This window comes from Cetorhinus maximus, chromosome 8 (assembly GCF_964194155.1).
Source record: "Cetorhinus maximus chromosome 8, sCetMax3.hap1.1, whole genome shotgun sequence".
Classification (NCBI taxonomy): Eukaryota; Metazoa; Chordata; class Chondrichthyes; order Lamniformes; family Cetorhinidae; genus Cetorhinus; species Cetorhinus maximus.
In genome coordinates, this window is record NC_135886.1 from 109,815,045 (window position 1) to 109,839,585 (window position 24,541).

Consider the following 24,541-nt stretch of genomic DNA (forward strand, 5'->3'; position numbering starts at 1 on the left):
AATTTCTTCCTCCCTCACCCCAGAGTTGTTACTTGCAGTTGACATCAGCTAATTCAGTTCAGACTGGGAGGGTATAGCTGTGATCTTCAGACCTGTGTATGCATTATCCTTTAACCTGTGTTTCTATTTGTAAACCTCGTATTCTATTTGCCTATTCCTAAAAATATTTGGTTTCCTTTGCAGTACTACAGGATTACCTTGTGCAGACTCAGAAGGTTTATGGTGGACTCAGAGTGACCTGCACAGACTGAAAGCTGGACTGAAATTGTTCTAACAAAGAGAACTTATTTTCAAATGTTTCGTTATTTTCCCTTTAAGCCCTCTTATTCCTCTCCCTTATTAAGCATGTGCGCATTTGTGGTTGCACATACGTATATCTAGCTGTTTGTTGGAGGATCTTCACACAAAGCATGAACTTGCCTTTTTTCCTGATGCTGACAGGCCTGCTGTATTTTTCTAATATTTACCGTTTCTTTTAAAGTTAACTTATGATGGGCTCTCAAAGATTTGTATCACAAGCAGTCTAAGGCTTTGAATTGGTAATCATGGTAAAATGAAGTGATACCATACCAGTTATGGTCTGTCCCAAAGCAAGTTTCTTTTAAGCTAACGGGGTTCCTTTCAAACTCATTACTTTGTGTTTATATAATTCTGTAATGTTATATGCATGTAAACTGGTAGGTGGCTACTGTATTTTATATTGCAAAAATAAATTGACAGATAACTGGTTCCTGTGTTTTTTTTGCTTATGGTTCATTTTTCATTGTTCTTCATGCTTATTTTTCACCTAATGAGAAGAGCTCCTCCTTTTAATTTTAAAGTTTCAGAGAAAAGACATTTGTTTGAGATTTCTCCTCTTTCCCTCTGAGGAAATTGCAAATCTAATATGTATAAGGGAGAAACAACCAATGTATTGATTTCCCCAGTCAAATCAGGATTGTTAACCAGAGTACATGACACAAGCAAGTAATGTAAGAGTGCAGAGTTCTGCTAATGAAAATTTTGTGAAACACTAAAGATTAATAAAACAAGGAAGCATGTTAAATGATTCCTGGGAGTACTCACTACAAGCCTGTGGACATGAGGTAAAATAGCGGGAGTGACTAAAGAACTGCGGGAAGAGGAGATGCAGGTACTGGTAATATATTTGGTAATTATTTGGTATTATATAGTTGGCAAGATATATTTGGGTGGCTTGGTGGGGCCTTGGCCTCTTTGAATGCTGGATTTGGAACCAATGTCAGAGATTAAACTGAATGAAAAATCTAATTTGAAAAATTTATTTGCTAGGGAGTAGGTTGGGACAGCAATGAATGAAAATTAAATACTTAGGATATCCAATCTTTGCAACACAACAATCAACAAAAATGTTTACTCAGTTGAAACATTTGAGGGTAGCGTGACTGTATGCCTACTCTGCCATTCAAAGGCCCTGGCTGAACTTTTACATCCATTCTGCTTCCAACTATTTTCCCCTCTCCCGCAGTATCCCTTAGTAGCCCAAGAATCTAGCAAACTCAATCTTAAATACACTCAGCAACTGAGAATCTACAGCTCTCTAGGGTAGAGAATTCCAAAGATTCCAACCCTGATTTAAAAATTTATCGATCCTAAATAGCCGATCCTTATTCTGAAACAGCCTCTAAGCGTCCCCTGCTTAAAACTGTTTTGAGATGACATTCTTATAAAGAGCAAAGAGTATAGACTCAATCTCTACTAAGATGAGGGGGCTGTCTCACAAGCAATCAATCCAGTGAACCTTTGTTGCATCCCCTCTCCTGTGAGTATATTCCCCCTTTGGTAGGGAGACAAAAACTGGAGTACTTCAGGTGTGATCTCGCCAAAGCTCTATATAATTGCAGCAAGACTTTTATTCCAAACCCTTTGCAATAAAGGCTAACATGCTACTTGCTTTCCTAACTGCCTGCTGTACCTGTTGCTAACCATGTGATTTGAACAAGGACACAACTTCTTCTGAAGACTGACATTTACTAGTGTCTCACCTTAAAATCATTTTGGATAATTTCAAACTTCCCCACATTATACTACATCTACTACCTTATTGCCCACTCACCTAACTGGCTTATATTCCTTTGTAGCCCCTTTCCACCCTCTTGGCTTTCCTGCCTAGCTTTGTATCAGTAGCAAATTTGGATATGTTACATTTGGTTCCCTCAGTTAAATCATTGGTATTGATTGTAAATAACTGATGCCCATGCACTAATTCTTGCTGCACTCCCTGCCATCCTCAAAATGGCCTGTTCATTCCTAACTCCCTCTCTCCTGTCCTGGGAACATACATGCAAACATGGCTGATCTGATTGTAACCTTAACTTCACATTTCCCCCCTACCCCTGATATTCTTGATAAGGAAGGGGATGAAAGGTTATATCTAGTTCTGCCTTAATATTCAAAGATGACTCTTCTACCACCTTTTGAGGAAGAGAGTTCCAAAGACTCAAGATCCTCAGAAAAAAATTCTTGTCTGTCTTAAATGGGCAATCCCTTATTTTTAAAGTGACCCCCTAGTTCTAGATTCTCCCACAAACATCCTTTCCACATCCATCCTGTCAAGACCCCTCAGGGTTTTATGTTTCAATCAAGTCTCCTCTTACTCTTCTAAACACCAGTGGATAAGAAGCCTAGCCTTTCCTCATAAGACAACCTGCCCATTCCAGGTATGTGTCTAATAAATCTTCTCTGAACTTCTTCCAAGCATTTACAGCCATCCTTAAATAAGGAGACCATTACTGTACAAAGTATTCCAGATGTGGTCCCACCAATACCCTGTATCACTGAAGCATAACTTCCCTATGTTTGTAATCAATTCCCCTTACAATAAACAACAACTCTATTAGCTTTCCTAATTACTTGCTGTACCTGCATATTAGCCTTTTGCGATTCATGCACTGGGGACACTCCGATCCCTCTGTATCTCAGGGCTCTGCAATATTCCATTGTTTAGATATGTTTTCTTTTATTCTTCCTGCCAAAATGGACAATTTCACATTTTCCCATGTACTCAGTTTGCCAGATCTTTGCCCACTCACAACCTATCTATATCCCTTTGTAGCCTCCTTATGTCTGCTTCACAACTTACTTTCCTACCTATCTTTGTATCATCAGCAAATTTAGCAACCATACCTTCGGTCCCTTCATCCAAGTCATTTATATAAAATGTTGAGGCCCTAGCACTGATCCCCTGTGACACACCAGTCAGTTACATCTGGTCAACCAGAAAAATGACCTATTTATGTCTACTGTATCCTGTTAATAAGCCAATCTGCTATCCATGCCAGTGTTACCCCCTACACCATGAGCTATTTTCCGCAATAACCTTTGATGTGGTACCTTATCAAATGCCTTCTGTAAATCATGTACAGTATATCCACCAGTTCCCCTTTATCCACAGCACCTATTACTTCTTCAAAGAACTCCAATAAATTGGTTAAACATGATGTCCCTCTGAAAATCATGTTGACTCAGCCTGATTACCTTGAATTTATCCAAGTGCCTTTAGCCAATTCTCAATCTTTACTAATATTATCCTCAATCCATCATGATCATAGTATTACACTTTGGTCATTGACATAAAGGAACCACTTTATCAATGGGTTTGTGCAAGGCAATTGCTAGAGCAGAACAAACAAACTTAGGGGAGGATTTTCCCCGCTGGCTCTGGGACCTCATTATCTTCAAACAGCTGCCCTCTTCTCTGACCACTCCAGGGACATGGAGGCAGATTGAAAAATTCCAGTTGGCCTCAGAAAATAGACCTTTAATGAGGTCTACACACTGCTTGTGGGTGGGTAGTTCTGCTGTCTGTCCTTCAGCCAGCCTCTTAGAAAATAGCTTGGGGGAGGGATGCTGGCTGGCAGCACAAATGTAAACACCACCTGTCTGTCCCCATGAGGGCCTAAAATTTTAGCCCTTAAAAATTGAAGCCTTGAAAGAGGGTGATTTAAAGGGGACCACACTAATAGAACAAGAGGGTATAGACAGATCCAGGAGTAATATCATGCAAACGGTTTTCAACATAAGATGGTAGAAACAAAAACTTTAGTTTCAATGAACAGGCTGTTAGATGCTGTGGTGGGGTAAATTTGGAGAGATGGGCTGAATAGGCTCTTGCACTACACATTTTTGTGCAGATGGGTGAGGATCTTCATTCTGTGTTATAAGCAAATAATTAGTTGCAAAGAATGATATACATGCATTTGGGGAGATGGTGGCATAGTGTTAATGTCACCAGACTACCAGAGTTTCAGGTTAATGCTCTGGGGATAAGGGTTCAAATCCCAACCTGGCAGCTGGTGGAATTTAAATTCAGTTCAGTGAAAGCTAGTCTCAGTAATGGTGAGCACTGATTGTCATAAAAACCCATCTGGTTCACTAATGTCCTTTGGGAAGAAAATCTGCCATCCTTACCTGGTCCATATGTGACTCCAGACCCATACTTATGCGGCTGACTCATAAATGCCCTCTGAAATGGACTAGCAAGCCACTCAGTTGAAGGCAGCAATGCCCAGATCCAATGAAAGAATAAAAAAATTAAAATCATTTTAAAAGTCATGATAAAGCTTGTTTACTTACAAGTATAAAGTGGTATTACACTGAGATACTAAGTTCACCTTCCCTGTAGAATGACTAATGCAAGAAATCGACATACATTTCTGGAAAGTAACTTTTATTGAATACATGTAACATAAATTGTGTAGTAAATTATTTTTAAATTCTTTTACTACAAATTGGTTACATTTGGCACTAATAATAAACATGAACATTTGAATAGGGCAGATTTTTTTGGTAGTTATAACCTTTACTTCATGCAAACGTTAAACACTAAGTTTAAAACATTCTTAAATTGCACATCTCATATGGAACACATTCCAAAGCACAAAAATACCAACCCATTTGAAGTTGTGTCCATAATCCTGTTTGAAAAGGCACATAAATCAATTTCATTACCCTGCTACTCCTAGAGTGCACTCATCAAAAAACTGTGAATATTAATTACCTGAATATACACTTCATATTCATACCACTTTCAAAGTAAAATCTCTCTGTTCACTTCTATTGTACAGATCCAATGAAGGCAACACTGCAAAATCAATGTTTTTATGAAAAATAGGTTTTAAAGGCCACTTTAATATTAAGATGACATTTGCAACGCCACGTATATATCGCGCAAAAATGTTAATGTTGAAGAGATAGCCGATCTTGCAGTGCTTTCCCGAGGACTTGCTTAAATTGTAGTGGTGGCTGTGAAAAATGTTTGCTTTTTCTACAAGTGTGGAAAACACCATCAATTAGTATTGGAGTTGTCCTTTTAAAAATGGATTGTGTCTGTACACAGCAATTTGAGCTCTACTGGTCTAGCATTGCTGTTGGTTGAGATGGTGTGCATCACAAGAAGGGTATTGCACAATATTATAGCGTAGTTGATAAAAGACAATTTTAGCTATAGCAGATTGGTACCAATGTACTAATAAGTATTGACAGCATGGTTTCATTTAGAACTAGCCACTAGATAAACACTGAAATAGTAGCTGCTGATGTGCAGTATTTGTGTACATACACTGTAGTGATTTATCTTATGAATGCACCCATTTTAAATCAATTTACATTGTACAAAAGCTGTTTCGACATCAACTAAAACCAAGCACATAAGAATTGTGTTGCAACAATGTGAAAATGATTTAAAGTCATAGCAGCTTTGTTATATTTATTAATACAATTAAAATATCAGCTAGAGTTAGCTGTGTTCAAAATTAAAAGCATAATTAAACCATCCAGCACTTGGCACAATTTATCACACATTATCCATATATGTTGCACATTAAAAGGTACTGGTTATATAGCGTGCTTAAAAACACATTTGCCTTTTTTAAATTCTCAAAGTGACAGAGACACATTTTGTCATTAAGACTTACATTTTGTTTGGGACTACAAACCCAAAGAGTTTTTTGTTTTACTACAGATAAAAGCCAACATGTTCATTATGTAAGGAACAGAACAAAAATTAGATCAATAAAACAACTGGACCAATCTAATAAAATATATATATATTTATATATATTTATATGCTATTTATATTTTCACACAATATTAAGCTATCTGTACACTAGCTAAGCACATTATATCTACTCTACAACAAACTGTATGATCTCTTCAAACAAGTTTCACTGAATATGGTACATTTTTTAGATTATATCTGGGGACATGTACAAACTCCAGATATGTAGCAAAGAGAAAGCAATTAATCAAGCCAAATAATTTTTACAAGTTTTTTTCACAGGGGGAAAATAGAAGTCATAGAGTTTATTCTCCCGTTAATAGACAAGATTATAGATACAGCCAACAAAAGCAGTAACCAAAAGGGTCTCACTGACGTCACTCAAAACATTTTATTGGTGTTTCTCAAATAATGCAGATTTTGGTTTAGCTCATGGCACAGATTACCGTCATTCTTGCAACTGGTTGAAGAGACCCTACATTCCTTATGCAAAAGATAACTATTCCCAAATTGTTTAGGAAAATCTAATGATTGCCCTTTTGCTGGATTTCTGAACCATTGCAAAGAACAGGGCAGGCAGTTGGGGATACAAAACGCTCTATGTAAATCTAAGAGAAGAAAATCACATCCTGAATATCAATAATGTTGCTTAAAGCTGCAGCATCCCATTTGTCAGCCTTCACCAGTTTCAAACCTCTACAGAACTTCTTATAATTAGTTTCATACAGGGCTATTTTTGTGTAGTAATATTTGAGAGCCCAGGCTAATTATTTCCATATTAATTTTTAAAAACTGAAAATCTTTAACAGTCATTCTAAAAACTGTTTGAACAGGCAACACAGATTTGTAGTCTGATATTCTGCTCAAGTCAACCAACCAAAACGAGAGGCTGTAGCTTAAACTTAGCCACATTTCTTTTAAAGAAACACTTTTCAAAGATTTTCTTTACAGAGGAGAGGGGCCCCCTACATCATCATAAGAACTAGGGTTATGCAGGCAGTAAGGTTAAAAAATATTGCTTCCATTAAATAAGTTTATACTTATTTCTATTACTCAGTGAGTCAGCGACCCAGTCCAACTGCACAAAACTTAGTCAAATAGAGGCTGGGCTGACATCAGGAAAGTAACGTGTATTATACATACAAGAAACAGACAAGAATCGTAATGTTTTCGAAAATTGCAAACAACCAAAGAAATGTTTTCAAATAAAACTAGAGTCACACTCCACATTTTCTCATAGATGCTAACTACCTGCCTCCCAATGAGGAGCTAGCGAGAGTCCCAGTCCTGTACTTGTTACCTGTTCAATATTGGTTTCAATTTCAGAATTTCACAGTTGAGTTTCTGATAGAACACAATGTTCCATCTTAGGATAGAGAAAAGCTGCCGATTTTATTCAGTGTAACAGTGTGTGAAATTTCATACTTTCCTCATTGAATTGTGAAAAACACCCAGAAATACTGTAATAGATTCTGCACTTCCAAGATAAGGGAGTATTAAGAAAGCATTTTGAGCTACATTGAAGAGCCATTAGTTACAGGTCTATCACTGGTGGTGACAATTGCAGGAATGATTTGAGGTGATAAATTAAATATCACACAGGAAACGTAGCACAAAAAATTAAAATGTACTGGCATAAGTGCAATTGTTTTCAATAGCATACTCATGCCCTCAGAAATTCTATGGAATTAGTTGCCCCGGTCATTTTGATCCTCTTGCACTGAGGAACAGAATGCCACTGACAATAAGAAAGAGATCAGTGGCATTGATAGTCCTTATATGAGAGTGAAAGATCTGTTGGGCTATCAATCCATAAAAGGGGAAAATATGAGATAAATACTGGATAATATGGATGGAAAATCTTACATTGTAAGCAGAAATGATTAGAGTAGGTATATTTAAATGAAGCTGAAATTTACAAAATGCTGGTGTGGTTGAAGTAAAAACAGTTTTGACAAGTACAATGGATAAATAATATGGCTATTTAGCTTTGCAATTAAAAGATCCTAGTGTAAAAGAGATTCCTGAATTACTTTCAGCTACTATTGGAAACAATATTTTTTAATCCTAATAAATACATTACAAATAATGATGCTAGTACTGTACACAATATGTGTGCACATCTGAAGAACATGAATCAAAAATTCAGGTCTACAAACTACTGTGCCCAGTAAAAATTCATACATACCCATGGGCTACTCCCAGTGACACATAGTGTCACAAACATTGTGGCAAGATTTGATAAAGCTATTCTACCGATGATAACTGTACATTTAATAAATAATTTTCTACAATCAAGAAAAGAGATACAATTTGTATCAACAAACAAAGGTCATTTCTGATCATTCCAGGCATTGCTGTTTGCTGTATTAAAATGTAAGCTACAAAATTAGTTTTAGATGCAACAAAATGATGTGTTTTTGTTTTAATCAATGATCCTGAAGGTGTTCTTGCTAGGATATGGTTCCCTGGGCAGCAGCAGCTCTGTGTAACCTCACTGAAGTGGCTGTGATGGTGAAAGTTGGGAAGTTATGCAAATGCAGGAGAAATTAATGCTCAGACTAATTGTGTCCTTACCAAGGTAGGTAAGGCAAGTAATTATTTATGGTCCATGAAGGCATGTCTCTCCATGAGAGAAATAATTGGTTACATTGCTTGAGGGACACCACTCCACATCAAATGTGGACCATTTGAACTCCATGAACCACCACAGCTGGTATAGGGATTGAACCAGCGCTGTTGGCATTATTCTGCTCCAGACTCTAGCCATCTAGGCAACTGTCCTTACCCAACAACACATATTCACTTTCCAGCAGGGGGGTGGTGGGGGTTGGTCATTGGTTAACAATCAGGACAATGGACCCTGGCTGATTTATCCCCTGTCTACCTCTGAGGCTAATTCCAGCCTGGTTGTGATCAGCAAAATCAGCAGAGAGACTGAACTTTGGATCCTCATGGTCTACAGAATTCAGTTACTCAGTGGATGAATATGCTAGCCATCAGTGGAGCAAGGTGATTATTATAGCCTACTAATTAGCTACAGAAAGGCCTTTTTTTTAAGCCGATAGTGCAAGAAAGTCAGGATACTCTATATATTAGTGGGTACACATTAATTTTAAAAGGTTTACACTTTAGAAACATTAAAAATGTGCACCGACAGAACTGTGAAGTAAAACTTTATAACAAACTGGTAGTTTTAAACTAAAGTGATGGTGCTGCCTTTGTAGGAAACAGAAACAACTACACAGCATTCGCAAGCCATTAGCAAAATGACAGAAACAACCCTGACTGCAGCCTCACATTCCATGTGTTTCACAGTAAGAAACATTTAGGCAGTGTCAGACCTTCTCATGAAGAAAAAAGGCCCCTAAAGGCTCTCTCAACTTTCATGAAAAACTTTTTTTAAAATCAACAAGACCTAGCTTGAAACATATCAAGCTCGTCAAATTTTAGCAATAAGATACATTGCTTTTAAAGATTGTGGCACATCAGTGCAGCCCGAAGACAGCATGTAATAATGCTTTAAAAAGGTTTTTTTTGGCTGCATATTTTCCACCCTTAAAAGATGATTTAAAGGAAGTGGTCTGAAGTGCCTTACACCAAGAAAGCTCTTTTGGCTGACAGCCTGAAACAGGAAATAGATACCTTACATGAAGTATGATCATTTGAATCTATGCAAGTCATTTGCAATGTTCAAATATTTATAGATTTAATTTGCTCTATGCAGTCTTTAACACTATTATGTTCTTGTCTGCACCATTTGCAAACATTGTCTCTTTAAGATTACATTTATTTCCTCTTGTAACTTGAATTTTTTTTTAAATTCCAAGCTGTACAATTCATAATGGGGCATTTGGAAATTTATATTGGAAAGATAACTCTTCAAGAATAAGTAAAAATTCAAATACATTTTAGTAACTTGGGAAATTACAAAAGTCAAAAGTAGATGGGTTATAGCTTTATAAAAAAAAGTAAGGTATTCATTTCCTCTTCTAAGCTACCTAAACCCCAACAGGTAATCAAACGCCACTAAATTATTTATAACATTCTTAAACCCACTGTATTAGGCAAGTTGTATTTCACAAACGTTGTGCACTAAACAGACTTCTTTTTGTTCGTCCTGTCAATACATAATTGGTTTTCAATCTTCCAAACAGTTTGTTTCACCGTCCAGAACGTAGTTGTTTGGCAACAATCTCTGCAGCAAGATATTGGGGGTCAGTCACATGGGGGTTCTTTTCCATTACTGCATGAACTATGTCTGCTGGGAAGATGTTGCAGAGGTTTCGATAGGTTTGGTACTGATGTTCCCGGATTGCCAGATGGTCCTGTTGTTCAGTGGGCATTCCCTGCCAGGGCGACCTCCAGATCTGCTCAATTTTTTCTGGCATACTTCTAAACATACCAGGTTCATAACTGGGCTGCATGAGATTATTAGTCAAAGGGTATGAAGGGTATCTATATGAATCTGTAGCACATGGCAGGTGATCCCAACTAGTATGCTGCTCTCTGCAGAGTGGAGGTCTTCGTTGCCTCATTGGATTACTCTCATACAGTCGTGAATCAGAAATGCTGTCCAGCCTAGTCATTACCAGAGCCCTCCCTGTCTGGTTATTAGCAGATGGATGAATGTTTTGAGGAACAGGGTAGTCCCCAGGACAACTGGAACGAGCTCCAACAGCAGAATGCTGGATATGAGGAACTAAATGGGAGATGGACTGTTTACGCTGGGGCTGTTTTGGCTCCTCTGGTCCATAGCTCTGCACTCTTGTTATAGGTTCATGGTAGCCGTGAACAAAAGGCTGGAGCCTGTTTTGTGATTGTGGCTGATGGGTTTTCACATTATCTTCTGGACCTGGCTCTACAGTGCCAAGGTATGCCAGGTCACTGTATGAAGAGTAGGAATCATTACTTGTAATGCAGGTTTCTGAATGAGGACTAGTGTTTCTGGGATACAATCCATGATCTGATTCCAATCCATAATAGCTGTCATGGTTACGCATACTGCTGATAGTTAAATTTGAAAAGTCGCTTATCATGGAATAATAGCCAGTGTCCAAAGTAGAGTCATATTTTGGATACTGTTCTGTATAACTCACAGAATTACCATGGCTGTTGGTTACAAGGATGGGTGGATAATGTAATGTGGATAAATGCTCTTGTGAGGATTTCTGGTGGGTGAACTGTTTGGAACATGGCACTGGGCTGCTTGCAGATCTGGTACTCATGGCACTGGCTGCATGGTTTTTATTGGGCTGAAATGCAGGCACGCTTGATGCAGTGACCAAAGAAGGCACAGAGTTAGTTTCAAGTCTGCGAGCTGGTGTCAACCTCTCCTCTGGCTCGCAAACAACAGATCGTATGCTGGGGTCAGACTGGCGCTTTGGTGCAACACGCTTGATCTCAGAGACAGCTTCTCCTTTCACACCCGATATTGCAATGCCGCATTTTGCCAGGGCTCCTTCACTCATAGTTTTCACAGCAGACAACTTAGCACTGGCACGAAGCTCATCGGCAACTGATCTCTGTGGCTGGTTAACACGTTCTGGATGGTAGTATTTACACTTGTGTCCATAAGTGCACTTCTTCCCTGTCAAATCATAACCAGAAGACAAGTAAGATCAAGATTGATAAACAAGCGTCCTTTCAACAGGATTATTCATCATCATAAACCCACAAAAGAATGCTCTTATCTTTAAATTGTTCCAGGATAGCTTGCTATCAGTTGGTTTCTCCTCCCCTTGTGCTGTAGGGAGTAATTATATCATTACTCAGATCAGAAGGCCCCGATTTTGATTGTTTAGACCACAAAAAAGTGATCTAATCTCAGGTTCTGTTCCTGATCATATCCAATGATCCCTGCTGACTACTGAATCTGTGTGGGCATTGGCCAAGACTGTTATTGTGAGTGCTTGTGAATCCCTCAACAGTCGAATAGCCTATCCACACTTAACTGCTTGGGCGTATATGTGAAGAATCACCACTTGGATGTGACAACAGGGCTGCCAGCACGCATGCAATTATACCTTAGCAAGAATCAGTACCATCAAGAGATGAGGCAGATAACTGGCAAAATATCAAATTATGTTTTCTTACAGTTTTTTGAACCAAAGCAAAATTGGTCAAATCAGCTAATAACCAACTAGATTCACAGATCTAAAACTAGTTATAAATACTTACCATAAGGACAAGGCTGTTTCTTGTGCTCTGGAATAACAGGACGCTTTCGCAGGAAATTATCCAAGCTGGGACCATGACGTCCTAAGGGATCATCGGGTGGCATGAACCTTGAAATGTTGAAATAAACCACTAGTTATTTTTGTGCAATTTATACAATTTTTACATACCATGGCAATGAGTTACAGACTGGTCATTCATCTTTGGAACCAGGTTCAAATTGATGAAATTTGATGAAAGTCTTCATTTTCTATAGGTGCCTTACATTAAATATATTTGAACTCCTTCAAGTTCAGCACAAAACTGGCTCTAGCTGAAAATAAAGTGACAATCTTATGCTGAGGCCACAGCATGGATGGTCAGGGAAACATTACATTTGAATTGCATTTACCACACAAGAACAGACCAGTTAGCCCAACAGCTCCATGCAAGATGTTTTAATTCTTTCATGGGATGTGAGTGTCACCAGCTAGGCAAACATTTATTGCCCATCCCTAAATGCCCTTGAGAAGGTGGTGGTGAGCCACCTTCTTGAACCATTACAGGCCATGTGGTGTAGGTACACCCACATTGCTGTTAGGAGTAGAAAATGTTCGCTTCTAAAACTGAGGCCAAGATGCTTTGTTGGGGCACAGCAGATTGGGGTTTATTTTGTGTGTAATCCACTTCAATGTCTCATCTGGGGTGGCTTGATCCTGATACTGAATATCTGAAATGAAATGTTTTCCATTCCATGGGAACGCCCCGACCAGAATCGACTTGCCAATCAATCAATCAGCACCCTTTTCTCATGCAGTGTAAATTGTTGCTGCCTTTGAAATTTGGCATTCTTGTGTCTGTCCTGGTGAGTGCAAGACAAAAACCTTCGACAGCATGTCTCTTTTTTCAGCAATACTCAAGTTCTGTTCTACCAAATGGATCTCAACTTGATGAGTGCAAATTTTTTTAAAAATAAAGAAAACCATTACAGAAAGAAAAGACTGTGTTTACAACACTTGTTTACAACACTTACTTGTCATTCACAAAGGAATACATTAGAAGACGCTCCTCTATAAATTTCTTCCACTCGGGTTTCTCATTCTGCAGATCCCTGTAGTTATCATTTGACACAATAATGCCATCTGAGTCAAAGGCCAGCTTCACTATGAATCGATCATCGTAGCACACCACTCTCCTCCCTTGCACCCGTCGGGATGGTGTAAAGACCAGAATTTTCTCTTTCTCAAGTTTGCGCAGTAGTTCTTGATCTGCAGAATTGAGTAATTGCTTTGATACTAATTCAAATTACGATAAGGTAAACACATTCAACACAATATCTTTGTGGCTAGTCTCTAAAAGTAGATTAAAATTGTAATTATCAATCCACACTCAGCAGCACTAAGAATCAAATCTAGAAGAGCCAGTATAGAATAGTGCCACACTAATTCAGAATGAAAACATAATAAAAAGTGCAAAATAGAGACAATATAATAAGAGATTAATCAAAGTGACTTTTAAAAACTGTCCGACTTACTCTATTGTAAACAAAATGTATTTCAGGTTTGATTCCTGGTCAGTGACGCTTTAGCTAAATTCAGCTAGGCTGTCAGTTGGGCTCTCCTGGGCTAGAGGGTGATGAAAATAGATTTAGTACTAATATCACGTCTGATCACCATTCAGTGACTGCTGCTAAAAAGTGTAACGTTGTGGACCTCAAAGTAAGAACATCAGATCTGGCTCTGAAGCCATCCACAACTGAGCAGCCTACTAACATTTAGATCAAGGTTTTCCTCTGTGGCAGTGTATTAGAATGGGACCCCCACCCGTTGGTGTGACCATCATGCTCCGAGCCTGCCAGATCTTTGGGATTCAGGCTAATTTGAATATTGGTACACAGCCTCTGGCAGTATTTCTGGGATTGTCAGCTCAGGCACCTCATACAGGAGGGAAAAGAAATGCTTTCAGCTCTTATTGGCAGTACAGTATGACCAGCTGTGCCAGTTTAAAAAGATACAGGTAGAGTACCTCAAATCCGGCAAACCTGGGAATGAATCCATGCCATGTTTTGGAACTTACCGGTTTTCAGGAAAAAAAAAATCAAAGCACCTTAATTCAGTGAATAGGGGACACTGAAAACCAAATAATATGATTGCAAAGCACTTTAGGTTAATGTCCATGCCTCTGGTGATATTAATTCACTTTTCACGCACTGAATTCAATAACTCTTTCATGCCTTCCCCGCTTCCCTACATCAGCTCACTCTGTTTAAAATGAGAAAAGATCAAACTGAAATGATGCTACAAATAACCTGTAATTGTAACTGAAAACTATTTGTTTTTATTCATGCAAGACTGTACAATATTCTTTAGCTTTCTGACTTGGGCCAGCTGCAAGGAGGCAATGAGTGCCCATGGAACTTAAAAGGCTTTTGGGGATCAAGGGCAATGTTTGAACTTAAGCTTGTGAGCTTCTATTTGGATAGTCTTAATGGCATCAAAACTCAACAGAGGTACCTTGTACTGTAGTAAGAACAGGCATATGTCCTAATCCCAATTACAATACATAGCTAAATATTCCACTTCTTTTGTTCTTTCCTGGTGAGGTCAACTATCTCTGCCACATCTGCACTGTGTTGGGTGGGGTCAAGGTTTGCTGGAGTGCAGGAAAAAATTGTCTGGTTTTCAGACACTGCCGGTTTTCGGGTAGCCAGATTTGAGGTACTCCACCTGTATGTATTTTAATATATTTTTAAGTTTCCACAAAGCTTGAAGTAAGATAACCCTCTTATTTGTGATTCTCCTGCCTCCATTCTGTTTAGTAATGTTGGGTGTCAGGAAAGCAATGGTATTACTGATGTCCAGTATTGCTAAAATTAGATCAGATGATTTTCCATCAACATCCTATAACTTGCACACAGCTACCTAATGTGGATGGGCATACTCACCGTTAAAGTCACTTGTAGCAGAAATCCAGTAAATAGTGATAGTGATTGGGGAGCTGGTGAAACAGCTCACTACAATTCCCACTGTTATCCAATCTGTAATGTGCCTCATGTGTGAGCATGATCACCAGCTGGAAAATTCATCGTTCCCACCGCCCCCGCTTTCTTTTCAGATACTGATGGAATTGATATGTATTTCCAGAATTTATTTTTATTTCAGATGTTCCAGTTTCCACATTTTAGGAAAAAAGGACATCTATTTTTATATGGTCAGATCATTAAACATTATCATTATGTGACAAATTTAATTACCTTTAATGGGTGCATCTGGCCTGGACTGTTCTTTCCTCCACGCAGGAACAAACACTGTAATGTCTTTGTGTCCTTTTTCCAGGAAATATTCCGCAGCCAACTGGATCCCAAGGCAAGAGAACACTTCCTTGTTTCCATGGCTACAAAAGGAAATTAAAGCTTGGATCAATCTCTTGCTTTCAAGTTTGACCTTGGCTGACATTGTAGTTGATGTAAATGTGAAGTCACACGAGTGGGACAATATAGGTACAGTGATTTATTATTATTGAACATTTATAACACAATCAAGGCAAATGATTGCATTTTTGAAGTGGAGTAAGGAAATTAAATATTTTTTCATTGCATGCTAAGAATGCCTCAATGGGATTGCAAATTAGATGTACAAAGTAATTGCATCTTATGGAGAAAAGGCTTTATGCTTTATTTTACAATAAACTAAATTCCTTGGCATGCTGCTGGGGTCATACTGTGAACATAAAAGAAATAAAGGGTTTTTAACAAAGCAGCAAGTGAAACATGTTTCCTCAGCCACTCCAGAAAATTGGATTTTAGAGAACAGATGTTGTTGCCCAGCTCATTATCAACTACCTTGAAATTTAGGGAAGACGCAGATGACATCATGAAAAGCATCACCGTGCGTAGGCCTTCGTGGGAGGAATTAATTATATTCGCTAGAATAGCAGAGGATTTATAAAAATAGTCCCAACGGGGGTATTATACATTTCACTGAGTGCTGCATTCAACACTCTGTCTTCATTTCTTAACTGCATTTGCACTACAATGTCAATATACCTTCAGTAATTATGGTGGGAAAACAGCAACCTAGTTCTGCTTCTCAGCAGGAATTCTTACTGAAAGAGGATTTTTCCCTTCTCTGTTTCATTTTGTTTTCACCTTTTGTCCCATTTAGTACAGCTCTTTGCCAGAACTAGATTTTTCAGGGAGGAACTGTTGCATCGTTAATCTTTGCCTCTGTCACTGGGCACTCGGGAGGCTTAGATAGTGGGAAAAGAAGCAGGCATGGAGCAGAAAGGTCCATGCAGTACAGGATGGTGAAATGGTGAATAGGAAAACTGTTTTAAAAAATGAAATAGGAATCATGGATAAGGAACAACCAAATGTCATGATTGTGCATGAATGAGAAAGAAAATGGGCATGTGTGGAAGGCACCAATTGCCATTTTATTCTTGTTTTCTGATTCTGTCCCTGAAACCTTGTCTAACTCATGTGCAAGCTTGGATGGAGAGTAATGACAGGCTGTACACCATGAAGGCGTCACAGCCAAGCCTAACCCTATCCTCACTTGATGTCCACACACTTACATAATTGCAATCAAACAAAACCAAGTAATAATCAGCATTGTGAATTGATTTGTTCACTGGACCATCCCAGGATGCTGAGGCTAATTGTATCACCCAACTGCTGGTTCATCTGAAATTAGCCATCACATCACAGAACAGGGATTAAACCTGACCTTTTTTTTGTTTTATGTGGCTTCAATGCCTTTGCCCACTGGGCTGGCAATGTTAACATTTTGCATTTCCTAATCTTTTGAAATTAGTTGATCTCAATAAATCACTGTTCCAAAGGTCATCCTTAGCAGTGACAAATCAAGCAGGTCTCTCCAATTTTATGCAGATAACAAGCCGTACTTAATTATATTTCAACTGTACTTTCTGAGACCAAGATTTGTCCAACAGACAGGATTATAAAGATTCAAACATATAGCGATAAAAGCCCAATGCAGTACAGAATTGGAATGATTAAAGACTGCATTGATTAATTACACTTGGTTGATACTATAGCAAATCCGATTTCCAGCATCCGCAGTTTTTTGCTTTTACCCAAATAAATGGAATGTTCTTAAAAAGTAAATTAACTTGCTTACAGACATCAGGATGCCATTGAAGGAGGCGAGGACGAGGTGCAGGTACTCTTTTCTGTGAGTGACAAGAAGACTACAAGGACTGACTGACATCATATCTGGATAGAGAGATGTTGCAGAACTTGTCAGCTCCGGGGTATCACCCCTCGGAATTAAGTTCAATGTAGGATACGTTTCAATAGCCTCATCAGGCTACAGTAGCTAGTTTGAGAATATCACTACATTTACCCATCTCTGGCAATAACATCTGGCAACAGAATAACTTCAGTGTTCTTTAGCGCAGGATTAAAGTTGTGGGGGGGAGGGGAGGTGTGTGCGATACGTTCCATTCATGCAAAAAAGGGGCTTCACTTAACTTTTCAGTGGAGAGAAAGAAACATGTTCTTCATCATGCAGCACACTACAATGAGGTGACAGACTTTTCCTGAGGCATCCTGCCAACTCTGTTCAAGCAGAGCCACTGGTTCAATCACTCAACATTGTGCTGAATGATCTTACTGATTGTGGCAGTAACTGAGTTGTTCAGTTGTAGTGGGATTGCAGAGGATGATCCTTAACCATGTGTGCAACAGGAAGCCCTTATCTTCAAGCAGCCATTGTCTTATGTTGCTAGTAGCGAGAAGATGGGTGAGTGTTTCAGGATTCCGGTGTCATAATGGATGTCTGTGACACTGGGACAGAGTTACCTGATTATTTTGGGATGTTCACATAACAGCTGGACATTAATTGAGTGATAGGCTTTCCTATTGAAAAAAGCTGCTGGTTTGCCATGGTTACAGAAGTGCAGTCTATAACACACTGGACACGAATGACACCAGCCACTCTAGCTGTTGTGAGCTATGGGACAGACCATGTAGTGGTTGGCCTGGCACATAGGGCAATGGAGTATTGGTGACTTGCTTGATATAGCTGTGCACGGACTGAGAGATGCAAGTGATTTCCCTGTAACCACCTGGAAGGAGCCCAAGGTAAAAAGAAAGAAAGGATGGTAACTTTATATTAGCAAAGCAGGTCAGTTAAGGGGAGGAACATTTAGCAGGGTTCTTATTCCTGATAACTATCTAGCATCAACTGTTGGATGTGTGTGTGTGTGTGGACGTTAGGTGAGCACTGGATGGGATTCTGCTGTGATGTCTGTTGATATTTACTGGCAATGATCAGATGTGAAGAATGGCAACCATTGCCTGTAGTACGATACTCCAGCAGAAAGAATGGGAGAGGGGGAGGGTGTTTCATGGAAAAAATAAAAATGAACATTTGCAGTATGTCATAACTTAAATTACCTTCGGCAGTTGTGAATTCTGCAGTGAGTGACTCACCTCCCAACTCCCCAAAGCCTTCCACCACTTACAAGGCACATATCAGGAATATCAGGGAATACTCTCCACCTGCCTGCATGAGTACAGCTCCAATACTCAAGAAGCCCAACACCATCCAGGACAAAGCAGCCTATCTGATCAACACCCAATTCACCACCTTAAACATTCACTCCCTCCGCACTGATGCACAGTGACAGCAGTGTGTATTATCTACAAGATGCACTGCAGCAACTCGCCAAGGCTCCTTTGACAGCACCTCCCAAACCTACGATGATCACCACTTAGAAGAACGAGGGCAACAGGTGAATGAGAACACAACCACCTGCAAGTTCCCCTCCATGTCACATATCATCCCGACTTGGAACTATATTGACATCACTTCACTGTCGCTGGGTCAGAATTCTGGAACTCATTCTCTATAGCATTGTGTGTGTATCTATGCCACAAGGACTGCAATGGTCAAGAAGGAGGCTCACCACCACTTTCTCAAGGACAATTTGGGATGGGCAGTAAATGCTGGCCATGCCAATGATGCCCACATCCCATTAATGAACAAAAATAAAATCTTTGGAGAAAGTCTTCGGACATACCTCATGGCCACATTACTTCCATCGATCACTATAGGTCTCAAATTATCAGAATCATCCACAACTTCATCTTCCAAAGACAGCTCTGGGCTAGTAATCTCCTTCACACATTGGCCCCTGGACACCAGGGTACCTGTACTACCCATATTGGGTGGCTGTGGCTCAGATTCACTTTTGTTCCCAAGTCGGACCAGCTCTGCTAAAATGTCATTAATAAGAGCATCTGACCCCAGTTTATTGAGCACAGTTTGAATCTGTTCTCCTGAATATCCTAGTTTTAAGGCAAACTCCATTTTGGCCTGGTATTCTTTATCTAAGCTAGCAGCCTTGTATCCATCATCAAGCTTGGATTTACTGTCCTCACTCTGAAAGTCCTGCAGGACACTGCATTTGGAAAGAACTGGCCGTTCGAGGCAAGGAGAGCGGCAGAGCTGCCTATGTGGTTTGCTCACAATCTCAGCCCCTTTCTTCTTATTAGGGGGTTTCTCTGAATCACTTTCAGAGCTCGTCCAGTCCTCAGAATCTGCGCTGCAGTCACCGATCTCTAGATGAAGGCTCCTGTCTTCTTTGGAGGAGCTGTTCTCCATATTCAACTTCTCAAACATTGACCAGGCAGTCATTACGTTAATCTGTCCTCCTGTTATCTCTACACTCTTCTCTTTTATTTCCAGTACAGCTTGGCTTTCATATTCAATTGTATCCTTCAGCTCAATTAATTGTTTCCGCAAAGTTGATGTTATGCTCTCACACTTCTTATGTTCTGGGGAGCACAGGGATAATATATAATCCTGGGGAAGAAGAAGACAAGTAGTTTAGAGAATTCTGTTAAAAACACTGAAAGTCACACCCACAGAAAAGTGAATTTCATAATTTAGCCACTTATTTGAAACTAATGACCACTTCCTGATTCAATGTCCTTCCCTGGTACTGTAATCTACAATAAAAGTAAAATACTGGAAATGTTAGAGATCTGAAATAAAAACATAAAGCACTGGAAAAACTCAGCAGGTCTAGCAGCATCTGTGGAGAGAGAAACAGAGTTAACATTTCAATGTTTTTTGGCACTCAGAGAGTTCTGAAGAAGAGTCATACAGACTCAAAACATTAACTCTGCTTCTCTCTCCACACATACTGCCAGGCCTGCTGAGTCTTTCTAGCACTTTGCTTTTATTACTGTACTTTACAACTCTATTCCCCTTTGAGGGAACAAGTTCTGCCTGACTTCCTTTCTTACTCTTAACTTCTTAAAATATTCACTTAGCACTGAAGTAGCACTCTCACATCTGCATCAGAAGGTTGAGTTACAGCCCCAGTGCAATTCTTCATCTCATAATGTAGGCTGAAACTTCAGTGCAGTACTGATGGGGTGCCGTACTATTGGAGGTTATCTTTCAGTTGAGCCACTAAAGCTCTGTCTTCCTGTTCATGGCAGTTCAAAGGAGTGCAGGGAGGTTGCCTGGACAGTTATTCCTCAACTCTAATCAACAAAAACATACTAATTGGTTATTTCTTTAATTTGCCTGTCTAATAATAGTGACTACACTGTGAAAGTAACTAATTGCTTGTGACTTCCTGAGGACATAAAAACACACTGTATAAATTCAAGTCCTTTTTTCTAATCCTTATCTTGTATTCCCCAGTATATGAACACATCATCAAACAAATTTTGTCAGTTCCCTTCATAATCTTGAAAACTTCAATATGTCTTTAAAAGACCTTGACATAGCACTAGGTATACTTATAAAAGGATGACATCTAATGACTGGCAGATTTCACAATGAAATCATAGGTCGAGTCAGCCAGTCAGTTGCATTATAATGAACTTTCACTCAGGAGCCAACAGTACATAGTTCAGAGTTTCCTCTAAGTCAAATTTTAACTCTGTGCAAGTGGGTGGGTTTTGATGGAGTTAAAATCCTTCCCAAAAGGGACTGACAATAGTACAAAAACAAGCAATTCCACTTTAGCTTTGCTCTATCATATAGATTTAAAAGGACTAATCAACACATGTTATCAATTATGTTAATTCAGATTCATCCACAAAAGCAATTGATATTAAAGTGTATCCATGCTTCAAGGATACATTTTACTGTAATGATTGGGTAGGCAAAGGAGTTTCAAGGTCTCCCTTTTAGGGACCAATCCTTTTAGTTTGCAATGCTACCACATACTTCTTCAATTTTTTTCTTCTTCTTTTATTCCACTAAAAAGCACTGGCTGGAACTTTGTACTCCCCCAGATGTGGCCTGGTGGTGGTGGGGGGCACAGGGGCCTAAAATTGGCTGGGATGGGAGGGGGCTTTTACCAGCGGCATGGGAGTTGATGGATGGCCTGCCTGTCCAATTGAGGCCCTTAAGTGGCCTCTTTTCACTGTCATTGAGGGTCCCCAGTGGAAAGGGCTGCAAAAACTTGATCACCCATCCATGGCCTCCCGATTGCCACACCATTCCCCACCTTTCTCTGGGGCTGCCTGACTGGCCTCGGTGTGCCCGCCACACTTACTTGCTTTTCTGGCCTCTATTGCTGTTCCGGTTACCAACTCTAGTTTAATGGATTCCTGGAGATTTGACCTTGTGATATTTGAACATATGGTGCCACTTAGGTGATGCTTAGTCATGTGACATTTGATCACATGCCATTTACCCACTGTTTGAAAACATTATTTCATTTACCATAGTTCAGTGTCTGAATATCACCAAACTTCAAATAATTTTTAATTTTTGTTTTATAATGAGATGAATAACAATTTAAAATTAAAGTACACAAAATAATTAAGATTTGAAGATAAGAAATATTTGAATGAAAACTTACTCTGATTCTATGAAAAACACCAAGTAGTACTGATTCAATTAGAACATATTGATATATTCAACTTCTAAGTTTTCATATAATTTTATGACTTTCTACAACATGCAGCAAGTTATAAAAATAACAAAACCAAAACCGAACATAATTCAATTCACTAACTCCCAAAGTTCACCACTGAAGACCAACTTCCAGGAAATCAGTCTCAGTCCTCAGGGTAAAGCACTGAAGCTGCCTGACGTGTGTATTAAATGCATTATACAACAGCACATCACAGGCCAACACAAACTTTTCCTCTCCCGTTTGTGTTTCTCTTCCCTTCTCCCTCCCTTTCCTCCAGTTTGTATTGCTGTCTCTCCATCCCTCTCCTCCAGTTTGTATTGCTGTCTCTCCATCCCTCTTCTCCAGTTTGTATTGCTGTCTCTCTCTCTCTCTCCTCCAGTTTTTATTGCTGTCTCTCTCTCTCTCCCTCTCCTCCAGTTTGTATTGCTGTCCCTGTCTCCCTCCCTCTCCTCCAGTTTGTATTGCTGTCTCTCCTCCACTTTCTCCTCCAGTTTGTATTGCTGTCTCTCTCTCTCTCCCCTCCAGTTTGTATTGCTGTCTCTCTCTCTCCCCTCCAAGTTTGTATTTCTGTCTCTCTCTCTCTCCCCTCCAGTTTGTACTGTTGTCTCTCTCTCCCCTCTCCAGTTTGTATTGCTGTCCCCCCCGCCCCTTTCTTCTCCAGTTTGTATTGCTGTCTCAGGTTCAAAGTTTCCAGCAATTTTCATTGGCCCAAATGCTGCCATTCCCAATGATGCGGCGTGTGTTCCAAATAATGGGGGCAACACGGTTTTGTTACAAGCCATGAGAGCCAGTATATGTCTGAACTTCTGAACTGCACATATTAGGTCTGTTTAGCTCAAGCATTTAACAATAGTACTCAGCCGACTCATTCCAATAGAGTCTGTTCTAAAGTAGCAGGTTTGGGAACCCTAACCTTAAAGACAATTATTGATTAAAGTAGACAAACTGATTTCCATATTTAGATCTACTCCTAAAGTGGATTTTACCCATTGATCTGTTCCCTAGGTGAAAGAGGAAGCTGTGGTGGGGGAGGGAGATCACTACGTCAGATCATAAGACAAGTGAAGTCAGGAAGAGATTTTGTTTCAGTACCCTATTGAGAAAGCTTTCACATACCATCTTTAAACTAGAAGGGGGTGAAATTGGTCTAGAGAAGTTGCGCAAAAGGGGCTTGTAATGAATTGGCAACTTGTTACATACAGACTGCTGTTATTTTCTATTGACTTGGAAAATATTACCAAGATTTTTAATTTCAAACCCAGTAAAAGTGAAAAAGTTAAATTAGCAAATTAATTTGAACTATCATTCCTTGAACTTCAGTGTAAAGAAGATCAGGTGTGATGAAAAATCAGCTGCTGATTCACCATGAGCCCATTTCAGACTGCTGGCATAGACCAATTTCATCCCCTTAATCTTTTATTTAAGGCAGTTCCTGCAAATAACCATCGTAACACTTTTTTGCCTAAATAACTACACCTTCTGAACTTAAAAGTAATTCATTGCATTTGAAGAATGAAAAGGCATTTTTGAGATAGGGTGATATATAAATGCAAGTCTGACTTTTAAACATTTTGTAAATCAAGATTACAAAATAAATTCAGTAACTAGTAATAAAATCCCTCAAAATCATACAGCACAGGAGACCATTTGGCCCATCATGCCTGTACCATCTTTTTGAAAGAGCTGTCAAATTGGTCCCGCTCCTTTGCTCTTTCTCTGTGCACCTGCAATCTTTTTCTTCTTCATGCATATATCCACATCTTATAGATTTGAGGGTGGTGGGATAACAGAAAGAAATATTGAGATTGATCAGTATCAGAAAGTTATTCTAGTGGGGACCCTTGCTTGTAAACAAGAAAACCAAAAAGCAAGAGCTGGTTAACCACAGTCAAATTCTGTCACTGTTTTGAGTTTTTGTACTTTTCACCTATTTTCTAAAACGGTATTTTGCAAAATGAAAAGATCAACACCATACCCACAGATTTATTACCAGTGCAGAGAGAAACACACAAGGTTTGAGCATGTATCCTTACTGACTAGAGTTAGGAGATATTACCTACTATAACTGCGGGATTAAAATATACCAGTAGTTCTTTCTTGAAACATGTTTTAAAACGTAGCTTTAATTGCACAGGTCCACCAGCTGAAAGTTTCCAACATTTTCTGTCTTTCTTACAATGAATTAATGACCATATTATAGAAAGTTTGTTTTCTAATAATCTAAACATAATTAAAATGGAAAGGAAAATATGGAGAAAAATAAACCTTACTAAATCCCTGTATCTCTTTCTCTCTCTCTTCTGAAGAAAACATATATCCACAACATCAGCCTTTCTTTACAGATGCTGGCTTATCTGTTGTGTATTTCCAACAATTCATATTTTTAAACAGAAAGAATTCTCAATAAACTGAAAAATATAAGCCAGATAGGGAAGCAACATTAAGCACTAAAGAAAA

General features: G+C 39.1%; 2 protein-coding genes across 2 annotated transcripts in view; one reads left to right on the top strand and one right to left on the bottom strand.

The window, feature by feature from the left end:
• las1l (LAS1 like ribosome biogenesis factor) overlaps positions 1–729 on the top strand; it is a 97,463-nt gene extending 96,734 nt beyond the window's left edge. The window contains exon 13 of the mRNA XM_078547430.1: positions 184–729. Coding sequence (XP_078403556.1) covers positions 184–274 — 91 coding nt within the window. The 3' untranslated portion in view covers positions 275–729. The remainder of the gene's footprint in view (positions 1–183) is intronic.
• Positions 730–10,046: 9,317 nt separating this feature from the next.
• The window catches only part of zc3h12b (zinc finger CCCH-type containing 12B), a 115,198-nt gene continuing 100,703 nt past the window's right edge, over positions 10,047–24,541 (bottom strand). Inside the window, exons 2-6 of the mRNA XM_078547429.1 lie at positions 19,220–20,004; positions 15,426–15,565; positions 13,206–13,440; positions 12,197–12,303; positions 10,047–11,606 (exon numbers count right to left, since the gene is read on the bottom strand). Coding sequence (XP_078403555.1) covers positions 10,180–11,606; positions 12,197–12,303; positions 13,206–13,440; positions 15,426–15,565; positions 19,220–20,004 — 2,694 coding nt within the window. The 3' untranslated portion in view covers positions 10,047–10,179. The remainder of the gene's footprint in view (positions 11,607–12,196; positions 12,304–13,205; positions 13,441–15,425; positions 15,566–19,219; positions 20,005–24,541) is intronic.